At 41.1% G+C, this 14,938-nt stretch overlaps 2 protein-coding genes across 3 annotated transcripts in view; both read left to right on the forward strand.

The window, feature by feature from the left end:
* Positions 1–5,063: 5,063 nt before the first annotated feature.
* POC1B (POC1 centriolar protein B) overlaps positions 5,064–14,938 on the forward strand; it is a 50,264-nt gene continuing 40,389 nt past the window's right edge. For both annotated transcript variants that reach the window (XR_011808735.1, XM_027451789.3), the window contains exons 1-4: positions 5,064–5,222; positions 5,318–5,402; positions 13,516–13,687; positions 14,486–14,665. Coding sequence is in view for 1 of the 2 variants with exons in the window: in XM_027451789.3 (XP_027307590.1) it covers positions 5,208–5,222; positions 5,318–5,402; positions 13,516–13,687; positions 14,486–14,665 (452 nt within the window). In the remaining variant the exon portion in view is untranslated. The remainder of the gene's footprint in view (positions 5,223–5,317; positions 5,403–13,515; positions 13,688–14,485; positions 14,666–14,938) is intronic.
* GALNT4 (polypeptide N-acetylgalactosaminyltransferase 4) lies at positions 5,569–10,488 on the forward strand. Its single transcript, XM_038182727.2, has one exon. It carries the CDS (start codon positions 5,803–5,805, stop codon positions 7,552–7,554), a length of 1,752 nt encoding a protein of 583 aa, XP_038038655.1. The 5' UTR covers positions 5,569–5,802; the 3' UTR covers positions 7,555–10,488.

Raw genomic sequence — 14,938 nt, forward strand, 5'->3', positions numbered from 1 at the left:
CCCTGAAGTCATTACAAAAATACATATCCTTTATACAAAAGTGTCTAATTAAAAGGGACAAACCAAAGAACTCACTGAATAACATGCCCATTTTTATGCAAATTCTAATGACTTCAAGACAAATTCTTTGGCCCAGTAACTGTCACTCAGCTTTTGATCTACATAGCTATTTTATTTACAGTACTGTTTTAAAATTATACTATTTGCCTTTACACATCTCCCTTCAGGCACTTAAAGTTCTGTTAATTATCCTTCAGTAGAAATACTATGTTTTCCGGAAAAGGAAAAATCTTAAAAATCTATCAGCTGCAAGCTAGTGCCCAATATTTAAAATCGCTTCTATATTACGGTATATCTATACTGTGCCTAAGCAAGTCACTATTACATGTTCTTGCCCTCTTGCCATGCTTGAAGAGTCAATGACATTCCACAAAGCCATTTGACTAAATACAAAATTTGTTGCCAATTTTCATCAATCTACACAGACATAAAACTAATTATTTAAGGAAGCAAGCCTTTTAACATTTTAATCCATCCCACTATATAGTTCCAGAAATATAAATCTCTTTAAATTTCTAATTAGAAATACATGTGATTTGCATGTAATATCCATCTTGTCTATTTGCTAAAATAAAAGAATCCAACCAGTGTTTTGGTGAAGACAATAGCTATAATCAGTGCAATTCATAAAGTTGAAAATCCTTTGCATTAAAAAAGACTAATGTTGGAGATTATGTAAGGCATTTGGAAATAGAGCAGTGAAATATATTATAGACTTAACAAATATAAAATACTCCATAACTCTCTATGTGAGGCTGCCACCGATTATAGTGAATACAGACTATTCAATATTCAATAACTTAATAGGATTCTTGAGGTACTTCATTAGCAGAATTGGATGTAAAATATTTCTTCAAAATGTTCTTAAGCTAGTAATATTTAAGTGCTGGGTAATTTGCCATGTGTGCCCTGCTTTGATAAGAGCCTCATCAGGCTTTTTACTGTGTATTGAACTATGTTATGTGGACTTCACTCATTTCTCCTCTCCTTCAGTACCTTCTTTTTGCAAATAGGAGAAAGCTGTGACATAAAACTGATGCATCTGACTATAAGTCCTTTTGCATTTACTAGCAAAAAAAAAAAAAAAAAAAAAAGCAATCCGTTTTCATGAAAAGAAAACTTACAGTTTCTGTAGCTGGAGTGTTTGTCAGCTTTTTAGTCCAGCTGACTAACAGTCTGCCAGGAGTACTGCATTTTGAAAGAGCTGCAGCTACCTCCTAGCTGAAAGCATGCTGGCTGGAAACAGATCTTGTGCTACCCAGGCACCTCTTAATTTCCACTGATATGCAGTCCTAGGAAGAGTTAACAGACAGAAGAACAATAAATGCATAAAGTGTAGCTATTTTTTATGTCTCCTTTCCAGTGGTTGTGAAAACATGAAGTCTTCCTGAACTTTCCTTCAACTTCTCATACATGTACACGTTTTGATACTTAAAACACACTGCACAACTTACTTTTGGCCCACTTGTGGGTCACTTATAAAACCTTAATTTCTTTTAGATTCAACTGATTTGATACATAAGGCTATGGAAATAATACAATATAGCTATTTTTGTACAGGGCCTAAGAATACAAACCAAATATACCTAAACCCAAGTTTTCTCACTAAAAGAAAAAAAAAAGGAAAAACAAACAAACAATAACAACAACAACAACAAACATTTTTGAGACTTTCATGTGACTTTCTTCAAATAAATTGTTCCATCATCCTGAACATGTATCTTCCTGTTGTCCCTCAAGTCTGCATTTCTTAGATTAAATCATATTTTCTGAATCATACTTGCATTTCAAATGTGTACATACAGGCTTGCTGTCCTTCCCCCTCCCCCCCATTCTAGCTGTTGTTGGTAAACAGACTTTGGTAAGAATATTCCTCCAAACCAACAGTACTCCACAAGTCACTTACAGTCTCAATGTTTATTTCACAAGGTAGCAGAAAACAAGGCAGTATTAGAGGTTGGAAACATGCAGGGGGCAGAACGTGTAACAGTTCTGCAACCGCAAGACAGCACATAATTAAATCTACACGTCCTGAGACCACATTCTCCTCCTTCAAGCAGCTGAACAACAAATCGACCCCGCTGGCAAAATGGATCGCACACTCCCCTCTAGTGTCCAGGGCGCACCACGGCCTCGTGTCCCCCCTCCTCCAAAGACCCAAGGCCAAGGTCTTCTCCTAGCATCCCAAAGGTTCTGCTGCTAATGCAGCTGCCGCCAGTGCAACTCCACAGAATAAAAGTTGGGGGTTTCAGATCTATTTTAAAGTAGGATATAAGATTCCAATTCTGTATTAACATTAAAGTTATAAAGTCCTCCTATTAGATATGACTGAATTTTAGGTGGGCTGCTATGTTAAATCTGTCCCCTGTGCACATGCGCTATCTTACCTCAATTATTTCATTAAGAAATAATATATCGGTGTAATTTATGCATGCATTGCAACACACACACACAAGAGTTACTCAGTTTGTCTACATGCCCTAGAATTCACCCTGCACTTTAATGAGTTCTTTTCCTACTGTGACCATACAACCTGCACAAACCTTGAGTTGCAATCTTAAAATATTCCTCCATATATATAATTTCTGTTTAGATCCATGTTACCTTAACTCAGTATCTGAGAAAAACATTGCAGATGCTGAAACAACAGCCTGCTGAGGCATTCATTATGTTTGGAAGATATTTTCTGATGCACCATTTATCATTGCCATCACAGCACACAACAACCCACTATCGCAGATTGCATTTGTGTATCACAGAACAGTTACTTTCAACCTTAAAAAGACAATGCCAACTCATATTAAGTTATGAGGAGTTACAAGAATCTAAATCATTCTAGAAATAAAATCTATGCATACTAATTAGAAAAAAAAATCAGCATAAAAACTATTACCTGCCAGCCTTATGACTACAATTATTATAGCTAATTATATAACAGCAGCAAGGGACTGCTTTGCTTCGTACAATCATCTGTGAGTCCTCAAAATGCCATCATGTGAGGGAAAGCAGCAAGGAAGAGATTAATTTTGTAAACCCTACAATTTGAGAAACATTCTTCCAGAGCTTGTAGAAATAGTGATACCCACCCACCTTTCAGTAATCATAGCCACAAAGCAAACAGACTAGCACTTGGCACTGTTTCAGAAATTTTATGGGCAGGTACAGATTTCAGTTTATTGACAACACCCCAAAATGAGTAAAGGATATTAAGTTGCTGGAAACGTACCAGCTGTGAAGGCAGCAAAAGGAGAACGATTCAGTATGACTGAGAAATCTCATTTATCTCAGGTTGTAAATAAATGAACAAGTGCTCCTGTCCATTGGGTTTTAAGGCGCTTTAGGAACACAAGATACCAGAAATACTGAGATCCTGTAATACACAATAACAGAAGCAGAAGGTCATTTCTCTCAGAGAACAGAACACAGCAATTTGAACTGATACAAAAACTGCTTCCCAAAGGTAGCTCAGCTATTTGATACCTTCTGAGAGGCATTATTCATAGTCAATAAACCGTAGGAAACAGGATAGTTGGAAAAACAGTTGAAAAATGGCAGGAAGAGTTCAACAGTGGTAAGGAGATCAAGTGAACTAAAGTTTAGTCACTGTTCCTACAACATGGTAGGACATGGGATGTTTAGGTCTTATCATTACAAACTTTTTTAATGCTACATTTTTACTTTGCAATAACCAGTCATAGAAGCTAACACAAAGGGAGAGATGAGTGAGCTGCGTGGAAAAAACAATGCCAAACCAGGAACAAGTAATGACATACAACTGGAGGTCTGAGTTAAAGTCAACATGTCTTGTCCAGCACTTATTCTTTGAAAAAAAAGAAATAATAATAATTGTTAATTCTGAAGCTCTACAGGCAAATCATTAGTCTGCATATCAATGTAAGGACTGGTTAGAAGATCTTCATGGAAACTTTTTATAATCTTGTGATAATATTGCTTTCTTCAGCATTTTTAAATTACTATTTTAAATCTGCATTTTACGATTAAACCCAATTGATTTAGAAGTGTTCTATAACTGACCAATCTTACATGTTGGCCTAATTAGTAACCTGATTCTATAGATGTTTGAGTTCAATGTCAAATGAAACTCTGTAAAATGCAGCCTAGATAGAAAAAAAAAAAAAGTAATTGCAGCATAAATTCTCTCTTCGTGAACACTTGCATATTGAATGACAGTTTTATTAGTAGAGCCCTCCCTTTTGTTAATTATCATCACGTCAGTTTCTCCTAACATAGCTCTAGGAGCATTATCTTTTGAGTGAGGTTGGTTCCCTTACCCAGCTTTCTGTGAGGCTGAATGCACATTCACAGCACTACAGTAACACTAAATTTTAAGTTTAAAAACCAACACAAAATCTAGCTGTACTTTTTTTAAAGCATTAAATGTCTGCTTAAGTATAAAGTGGGTATGATACAACCATGAGTACTGACTTGGAAATCTGGAAAGCACTAACAGGTTAGGAAAGAACAGGAAACTGACAAGGAGGCCCACAGTACTTAAGACTGCTTAATTCAAAGTCACTGTTGTCGTGTATCAATTTAAGTCAGGAGATCCAGGCAAGATGGGGCACCACCTTCCACTAACTTTGAAGATTTTGCCTCCTCCCCAGCTCACCTGAAGGGCCCTCAAGAAGAGGCAAACAAAAGCACTGGCAGATTTAGACAGAAATCTACAAAAAGCAGCGTGGCTACTCAAGAAAACCTGCCTCTTGACACCTCCCCTCGTGCTCCTGGCTGGTGCCCAGGGACGGCACTCTTAGAGCGAGGATAAACTGGGATTTTGTTAAAAAACAACTGTGCGTGCTCCCTGGCAGTAAGCCCCCAAATGTGACACCCTGCCCCTCGCACTTCGGGGCTGCAGCACCCTGCTCCCTGAGCCAGACGGAGCACGGGGCCGGCCAAACCCCCGGCCTTGGGCCCCATCCCCCGGTCGCCAGCCACCTCCCTGCCCCTCCGACACCGCCGCGGGCTGGCGGCGCCTCCCCGCAGCCGTTGGTGCAGGCGGGCCCGAGCCCGGCCGCGCTGCCGGGGGGCGGCCCCGCCCCGGCCGGCAATGGGCGGACCGAGGGACGCGGGGCTCGAACCGGCGGCGCTCGGGAGGCCGAGGGGGGGGCGGAGGGCCCGCTGCGCCCATGGCCTCCGCGCTGGTAAGGAAGGGGCCAGCAGCCGGGGGAGGAGGGCGAGGGGCTGCCGGGGGGGGAGGTGGATAACGGCGGCTGACGGTGCGCCCCTTGTCCCCCAGGAGGACCCGGTGCTGCTCCGTCCCCTGCGAGGCCACCGGGCGGCGGTGACGGGCGTCAGCTTCAGCGCGGACACGGCGGGGCTGGGTGAGTGCCCGGGGCCGGGCAGGGCCGTTCCGGGTGCGGGTCCGGGTCCGGGAGCGGAGGCGGGGCGGGCTCCCCCGGGCGGGCCGCGGAGTCTCTGCCCCTTCCTTAAGCGACAACTTTTTGAGCAAACCACGAGGCGGGGAGAGGGAGGGGTTTGTCCCGCGGCGAGCGGGGAGGAGGAGGAGGAGGAGGTGGAGGAGGAAGTAAGCGAGGGGAGCGCCGAGGCTGCAGGGGCGGGGGGCCGCTCCGTGCCGTGTTTCCCCCCCTCGGGTGCCCGCAGCCAGCCCCGCCGGCGGCCCGATCCCGGAGCCGGCGTCCCCCGCCGTGCTGGCGGCGCGGGGGGAGCCCGGCAGCAGCCCCCGGAGCCGCCCTGAGCGAGGGGCTCTGCCCGGCGCCTGCCATGAGGATCCGCCTGGCGAGGAGGGGGCCCTGGGTGCGCAGGGGCTGCGCGCTGCTCGGGCTGCTGACGGCCGCCTACTTGGCGGTGGAGCTGTCGGTGTCGTCCTTCGGCGCCTCTCTCGGCGGGGGCAGCACCGCCGGGGCGCGGTGGGAGAGGCGCTTCTCCGGCGGAGCTGAAGAGGCGGTGGACTTGGCGCGGCCGGTGTATGACAAATCCCCGCCCGATTCCTACGCCCCGGGAGAATGGGGCAAAGCCACCCGCCTGCAGCTGAACCCCGAGGAGAAGAAGCAGGAAGAGGAGCTGATTGAGAAGTATGCGATTAACATCTACGTGAGCGATAAGATCTCTCTCCATCGGCACATCGAAGACAACCGGCTGAGCGGTTGTAAAGCGAAGTCTTACAACTACAGAAAACTGCCCACAACATCTGTTGTCATCGCTTTTTACAACGAAGCCTGGTCGACGTTGCTGCGGACGATACACAGCGTTCTTGAAACCTCTCCCTCGGTGCTCCTAAAAGAAATTATCTTGGTGGATGACTTGAGTGACAAAGTGTATTTGAAGACTGACCTTGAAAAATACATCAGCAGGCTGAAAAGAGTTCGTCTGATACGGACCAACAAGCGAGAAGGATTGGTTCGTGCACGCCTGATTGGAGCTACCTTTGCGACCGGCGATGTCCTTACATTTCTCGACTGTCACTGTGAATGTGTCTCTGGTTGGTTAGAGCCGCTGCTCGAGAGGATTGCTGAGAACGAGACTGTTGTCATCTGTCCCGTCATTGACACCATTGACTGGAACACATTCGAATACTACATGCAGTCAGCAGAGCCCATGATTGGGGGCTTTGACTGGCGGCTGACGTTTCAGTGGCACTCGGTGCCTAAACACGAACGTCTGAGGCGCAAATCTGACACTGACCCAATCAGATCCCCGACGATGGCCGGTGGCTTGTTTGCAGTCAGCAAGAAGTATTTTGAGTACCTGGGTACCTATGATACAGGAATGGATGTTTGGGGAGGGGAGAACTTAGAACTGTCATTTAGAGTTTGGCAGTGTGGAGGCACGCTGGAAATTCATCCGTGCTCTCACGTAGGCCATGTGTTTCCAAAGCGTGCACCATATGCTAGACCAAATTTCCTTCAGAACACAGCACGTGCTGCTGAGGTGTGGATGGATGGGTATAAAGAACACTTCTATAACAGAAATCCTCCAGCAAGAAAAGAGAACTATGGAGATATTTCTGAAAGAAAGCTGCTAAGAGAGCGTTTGAAATGCAGGAGTTTTAACTGGTATTTAAAAAACGTATTTTCAGAGTTGCACGTCCCAGAAGATCGTCCTGGCTGGCATGGTGCCATCCGCAGTGCAGGAATATCATCAGAGTGCCTAGACTACGTTTTACCAGAACATAATCCTACCGGGGCTCACCTTTCTCTCTTTGGATGTCATGGTCAGGGAGGTAACCAATTTTTTGAATACACATCAAATAAGGAGATTAGATTTAACTCTGTAACTGAGCTATGTGCTGAAGTCCCCGAGCAAGAGGATTACATAAGTATGAGGAGCTGCCCAAAAGATGGATCTCCTATCCCAGAAATTATTATATGGCATTTCAAGGAAGACGGGACCATTTATCATCCTCATTCTGGAAAGTGCCTTACTGCTTATCGTACTACTGAGGGGCGTCCTGATGTGGAAATGAGAACTTGTAATACTGCAGATAAAAATCAGATCTGGAAATTTGAGAAATAGTCACCACCAGCAGTAAGAATCAAATTGAATAGAGTCTCCAAGGTTTTTACATGCGTAAGCAGATGATAACATTCAGTTGTATACCTTGGAATCTTTTCAGATGCATCTTCCCTGTAGTAGTATAGAAAACACGTCTGCTGTGGTGAACTGTATGGAAAGCAAAAGTGAATACTTGGATTTAGTTTCTAAAACAGTGATTACAGATCTAATGCCTTCTATTTTTGTAAAATTTTGATCCATTATTTTCTTATTTCGGTCTGTCTTGATTATGTGGGAAAACAAATCCTTTTCAGTGGACTAAAGAGGGATTTTTTTTTCTCTTAAAACTAAAAATGTTAAACCTATAAAATAATGTGACATGAAAGCAAAGATTTTTTTACTTACTTCAGTAGAAGTTAAGGTTCTTGCAGCAGTGTTTACTGACCTATTTTGTGGATGCATCGTAATATACATATCTAGCAACCTATGTTATACTACACTGACGTGATCAAACTGACATTGATGTGGAAAGTTGAATCTTAAGCCTTAGAATATTTCTAGGTTTCTAGGGAATTTACATGCTATTGAGAGTTTTAAAGTGACCTCTAGCTCTACTGCATTGAAGAAAAGGAAGGAGTTTTTAGTGGATGCCTTTTGGCACTGCTTTGCAGTCTTGCTTCTATTGTAGAAACCTTAACCTGGAAAGCGTGAGCTGGGACCTCATGCACTTGGAAAGGAGAGTAGCAGCACTGGAACCAGGGACATGCTAGGTAGAGGTACTACAAATGGGAAGAAAGAGGGTAGTTCTGCTTAAAGGTAACGGAGAATGAGAGAAAGCACAGAACAGCATTAGCTACTGCTGTTTCTTTGCTATATATTTAACATTTACATCATCTTTGTGTAAACTTTTCCTTGTTAAGCCTGGCTTGTTGGGAACACAAAGTCTGTGTGACTATGTCATGTATCCATTTTTTGGATTTTGATAATCTTACAGGTTTTGGACTGGTGTCAGGGTATGGGTAAGGGAGAGGAACATAAAGGAAAAGTTGGGCTGTTTTATTTTGTGTCACGTGTTTTGGCACCAGCTGGCATGCTCTGCAACCACACTAGCGGTCTGAAATAATGCAGCATACACAGCTTCTTTCTGCTCATTGTTGTGTTGTGGGAGACCTCGGGAAAGGTTGAAAAGCAGGAGTTACTGAGGTGAGGGGAGTTGGAAAGGCAAAGGACAGCTTGGAAGAAAAGAAGATTTGATAGTTAGGTGATTCACAGGACATCTTATCATTTTCTGTATCCTGTTATGCTAAGTTTTCAATAATATTGATTCTTGAATCGGGTCACTAATTTGCTTTGAGTGTGATTATAGGCAGTAGGTATGACTGATGTGTGTTGGAGAAAAATATCTTGTCTTAGTATCTGTGTTTTTAGCTATATATGAATAAGTTAAACACTTACTTTAATGTTTCAGGCATTCCAGCTGTTTTGGTTACTTTCACTGAAGTGGTAAATGCTTTGTGGTAGCCATGTTACAGTAATCCTTGTCACTGGGCTGGTAGGTAGGAACTTCAACTTGCGGTCAGTAAGAATCTGGATAAAGGCACCTGAGGAATGCGGTAGGTGTGGGTTTGCTGCAGACGTTGGTAGGTAGAAGGGTTAAAGTGAGACCTGAAGTAAGTGAAGATATTCCAAAACTAAAGTAAGAGTAAATTAAGATTGTGTGCTTGAATCTAAGTGACTTTAAAGAGTTGAAGGGTTTGTATGCAAACAGGCTAAGATAGAAGGGGAACAAAGGAAAAAAATCTGGAGTTGGGGATGTAGAGCTGAATCGTGCTTAAAATGCTTGCCACTGTGTGGCATGGGTTGTTTTATGCCTTTAACTTATTGTTAGGAGATTACTTTAATTTGACTTTTTTTTTTTCCTCCCTAAAACGATTTTTGGGAAAAAGGGAACTTCTTTACTATTTAAGGGAGGCATTCCTGAAAAATTCCATTCCACTGTAGCAAGGAAGTATTCTGTGGACCTACAAGTTATGAATCACTGACCAAATTTTAAAAAGGCAGCCAGTCATTATGTACTGGGGCAATAACTTATAAGTATGTGCTTTTGTGTAAAGCTTGCTATAAACTGTTACATTCAATAGAAACAACGGGAAAAAGACCTGGGTTCTCCTACATGGCAGAAGCATCAGTTGTATATGCAATGCATGTTTCCTCAGATGAAAGTAATTAAATGGTGTGAATATAGACTATGCAACTTTTATACAATTAACTTTTTTTAGGGCTTTACGAAAACTATATTTCATATAAAAAATACCTACTTGTTGAATTTGACATTCAAAGTGTTCCTTATCTATTTAAGCAATAAATCTAAGTGCAACTGCCTCTTAAAGTTTGAAAACTTATTCTTACTGTATGTACTTGAACCCTTCTTCTTTCTCCCCACTACCTCCCATTCTGTTTTTGTGGTTATTAAAAAAAAATACAGGTTAAAAAAAAAAAAGGCAAAAATAAACAATCTGGATTTCAAACATTAAAAAAATTTATGTGTGTGTGTGTGTATATATATACATATATATATATACATATATATATATATTTTTTTTTTCCCAAAGGAAATAAAAAAGAATGAAGTAGGGGAGGTAGGGAAGGAGAGAAAGAGAGAAGGGGAAAAAAAAGTTACCATTCTGAGTTCAAGTAGGCTTGAACTGAGTTGTGGCAACTCTACAGAAATACTCTAATCTGGTTGTTTTCCAGTGCCTACAGATTTCTGGAAAATCTGAAACTATGGAAGATTTTTTATTCTGTTAGACTTTGAAAATTTGGGGAACACTTCTGTATATTTTAAACTACTGATTTTTAAGTGACTTAAGAAACTGAATGTAAACTTAACACTGAATAAATGTGGGAGGGCTTTGAGGTTTCTCTTGAAAAATAAAATTCAGAATGATAATTAAATATTGTGTGCTTTTTGTTTTTCAGTCTTCCTCCATTTGTGTGAATACATACAGTATGTAATGAAAATTATGAACTTTGAACTTCGTGGGAGATATTAAAAGTTGTAAAATGTTGTTAAAATGTTGTATCTGCTGTGCTTAGAATCCTGATTGGTTGCCTTGACAGAGGTTTAATTAATTAATAAGTTTTCCTTTAAGTAGGAAATCTTCAGAATCGATGTTAACAGTGTTTGTATTGCGACGTTTCACCTTATCACAATGAGATTTGCAAGGTTACGTGTGGGGATTTCTTTGTTTGTTTTGTTGTTCAAATATTCATTTACACACAAGTCCCTGCACTCTATTTGACCTGTAATCCGTGCACTGGGTGATGCAATTATACTGGAGATGTTTCAGTATTTGGCAGGGAAAGGTGACCAGGTGGTGCGTTTTTCTGGTAAAGCCTGGCACGTATATCCTTCAGATCTTTTGCACAACTTCATCTCATAGTCACTACTGTGGTATCCCAGGAAATGGGAGTGTAATGGTAATTCCATATTGTGGCACCTTGTTTGTGTCTCTGCTTATGTGTGTACATACACACATTTGCATGAAAATGGGTATCATCAATACATAGAACTTCTGTGAGCCAAAATTGAACTTGGTTTCATTGCAAGCGCCCATAAACATTTTTCTTGGCATATGTAAAGCCCAAGTATTTCTTTAGAGACCTGCAGCAAAGTGATGTGTAAACCTGACCTTTCCATGAGGCCAAGTGTTTATTCTTTGCTGTTCCGTTCTGTTCTGACTCATAACCAGAAAATATTTTCTAGAGATACCTCAGTGATGCTTGGGTGTGTACAGAAAGCACTGAGGTTGTAAGCTGGACTAAGTTTTATATTGAGTCCAACTCTGAATTTTCAGCTCTCTGCTTATATGTTGCAATTGGTCTGTTACTACCATTACTACAGCAGGGCCAAATTGTTTAATCTTTCAAGTCTGAACATGTTTCAGGTTATGTTGCGGTTTCTCTGAGGAGCACCTGTTTATTAGCGCATCTTAAAATACTGTTCTGATACTTCTGTGTTTCTCTTTGTTTCATTTCTAATACTAAAAATTGGCCATGAGATATGTTATGGACCACATTCTCATTAGCTTGGGTGCCTTGGGAAAATACTTCTGCAACTGGCCTGCCAGTTACTGTCCCTTTCCTGCCCAGGTCCTGAGCCTCTCCCCTCTTTCACACCTTGGGGTAGTGTAAACTGGGCTGGGGCTGCAGCAGCAAGGGTAATAGCCCTCAAGTGTCATGGTAATGAAGAAGTAGCTTGAAGGGAGGAACTTACCTAAGGATGGAGAGAGGGTTCTCTTCCAGCATGGGCAGCAGAGAATACGAAAGGAGAGTGAGGACGATGCTTGTGGGTGTCCCAGGGAAAGGAAAGCTTCAAATCACTGCTCGTGTCTCATTAGCCATGGGGTAATCCTTCTGTGAGAGAGCAAGCTGCCGAAAACCAGGCTTCAAATTTATTACTGTCATCTCTTTAAAATATTTCCTTCAGTTTTAGAACTGGAGGCAAAGAGGGCTGGCATTACAAGGCCTGTCAGCAGTTTGTGAGGTATATCTTCATGTTCACGGGTAATTGGCACTTCATGCATTATTAATTTTAGAAACCATCAATCTTGTCCGACATGATGCCTTCAAATTGTATTTTGGCTTATATTTCACTTCTTTTACTTCTGTTTATGCTACTCTAGATCACATTTTTTTTTCTGAACCAAAACCAAAAAAAAAAATCATTCTAGTACAATTAGAAAGAGCCTGCTATAAAATAAAGAAGTCTGAAAACTGGAAGTGGGTGGGGGAATGTCCTATACTTTTGTCAAATTTACACCTACTGATATAGGTGCAGGGATAGTTTGATCCCATGTCTTTTACCAGAAGCCATTTTTGGAGGAAAATGCTATCTCTGAGCCAAGTCCCAAAGGAGTGTTTAAAATCTAATATTTTATTCAGGGCTTACCTTGACGTGTGTTAATAATCAGACTCCTTTCCTTCCACTGCTGTCAGTGCCATGAAACAGGCTGGAAAGCGAAGATCATCCCTGTTTTCTTGTCCCCCCTCCTCCTCTGTTCCTTTCAGCTTCCAGCTATTCTATTCACTCTCTTTCTGTACTAAGGGTAGGAATTATTTATCTATTTTTAATGGGGGATGTGCAATTCCCTTTTCAGTTATGCCCTGTGTGCTAGCACTTAGGAGAGATGAGGAAAATAGGGGTGTAGAAGTATCACACTTACAATTTCAGTTCAGCTTCTTGTTGCTTTTGCTGCATATAGTTTCCTGAAAAGCTCTGGTTAAAGCTGTATTTCCCTTATCAAATGTAGATAGTGTGGCCAACTTGTAAGGTCACTGCAAAAAATAAAGATTCTAGTGCTTTTTCTCTTACCAGACCAAAAACTTCACATTGTGTTCTGAACAATATAAATGATAGTGTTAAGAACTTGATACTTAATTAGGATTACAGAATTATATTTAGATATTCGGTTTCATTTAGATAAATGAAGTGTTAGAAATGATATCTTGAGTTTAAGTTGGCCTCTCTTCTGAGATAAATAATAGATGCTTAGGGAAAAAAAAATCCATCTGAGAGATCAAAGTGAGATTCCGAACTTCTCATTGAAAACTTTGTCAGTTGTTTTTAGTGACACTCTTAGTATTTGGTAATGATGAGTCTGGATTCATACTTAGGACACGTGCCAGATGTTGGGCTAGTTTGCTCAGTATGTGGGAGAGCTATCTGTTAAGAGTTAGCCTTCACTTCCCCGGTCTTCTGATGTCCCTGCCAAAAGTTTGCTGGCAGTATTTCTGGCTGCCAGGCTTCCAGTCAGGCTAAGCAGACCAAACTACCCATTAAAACTCAGTAGCTCCTCCTTCCCTAACACTCTCACAACCCAGTAAGTTCACGGTAAATCCAAAATTCTAGACATTAATTAGCTCTGTTTTTTCTAATAACAACAAGCAGACTCATATTATCTTTTAATTATTTCTTGCCAGCTACCTCTTCTTTGGATAGGTCTCTTATGATATGGAAACTGAAGAAGCAGTGCAGAGCTTACAAATTTGTGGGTCATGAGGAAGCTGTGACAAGCGTGCAGTTCTCACCGGAGGGGCGGCTACTTGCTTCAAGTTCCCAGGATCGTACTGTCAGACTATGGATCCCTTGCATGTGAGTGTAATTGGGCGATGCTGGCTGTATGTTTCTTTAACATGTAATATGAATATTGGGGGTCTTACCTGGTAAATGTTTTGGTTGCCTTCCCACATTCTTGACTGGGCTTCAACACAGTCATGGAAGTGCACGAGTAGCATGGTTCTTTACCATGTTACTTTATTCTTTGCTGATTTCTTCGTCCTTTCCAAGGCTTAGCAATTTAGATGTTTTAATTTCATGAGTATGCAGAATTAAACTTGGTACTTCTCTGGCTTAAAGTGCATATTTCTTTTATGAGGATTGCATAACTGCAATTCATTTTGGAGAGACAAGTGATGAGTGAAACAAAAATAATGTTCTTGGAAAAAAATAAATTGATTTGTCTTCTTAGACTTACTCTCAAGTAGTAGTGATTGCAAGCTATTCAGAATAATCTTAGCGTGACTGGTGTTGTTTTAACTCTTAGGCATTTTGTAGATTACTGTATCAAAAGATTTAATAGTTTTCTAAATACTGCATGAAGGCTTGTACTGCTACTTAATTGCAATGATTTCTAAAATTCATAATTTTAAATATGATTACTGCTTGTATTCTAACATTTAATCTATAAATGAGGCAAAAAAGGCAACAATGATTGGCAACAAATTGGCAACAAAATGGCAACACTGTACATTGCTTTTTTGTTTGAATGAGATGTCTTCCAAGTAGATTAACTTTTGTTGTTGTTGTTGCTCTGTTTTTTTTTGTTGTTGTTTTTCTTTAAACCCTATTTCTGTTAAATATTACTGTGAGCTTGGTTTTCTTTTTTTTCAGTCATGGAGAATCATCGGTACTGAAAGGTCATACAGCATCTGTTCGTAGTGTGAGCTTCTCGCATGATGGCCAATTCCTAGTTTCAGCTTCCAATGATAAATCGATAAAAATATGGAGTGTTCACCGTCAGCGACTTTTGTTTTCCTTATTCCAACACACTCATTGGGTTCGCTGTGCCAAGTAAGCTTTGTTTTTATTTTCTGTGAAGAGGGTGTTATGGTGGATTCCGTGTCCAGAACTCCTTGCAAAGAATTTTTATTTCGTAGAGCAGAACTAAAAGAAGAAAAATCTGTGAATAATAAAAGCTTCTCTGTCACTACTAATAAAATTTTAATAAACCAATCTCGTATATACATGCACACAACATTTTGTATGTATATCCTAATCAAAGTCTGGATGCTTGTTTTGTGTTAATATGTGCACGTATGAAATCTGTTACTGATTGTTATATAT

The sequence above is a fragment of the Anas platyrhynchos genome, chromosome 1 (assembly GCF_047663525.1).
Source record: "Anas platyrhynchos isolate ZD024472 breed Pekin duck chromosome 1, IASCAAS_PekinDuck_T2T, whole genome shotgun sequence".
NCBI classification, from domain to species: Eukaryota; Metazoa; Chordata; class Aves; order Anseriformes; family Anatidae; genus Anas; species Anas platyrhynchos.

What these genes read in the sequence shown, in the direction of transcription:
- GALNT4 (XM_038182727.2), top strand. Translation starts at nt 5,803, where the DNA reads ATGAGGATCCGCCTGGCGAGGAGGGGGCCCTGGGTGCGCAGGGGCTGC.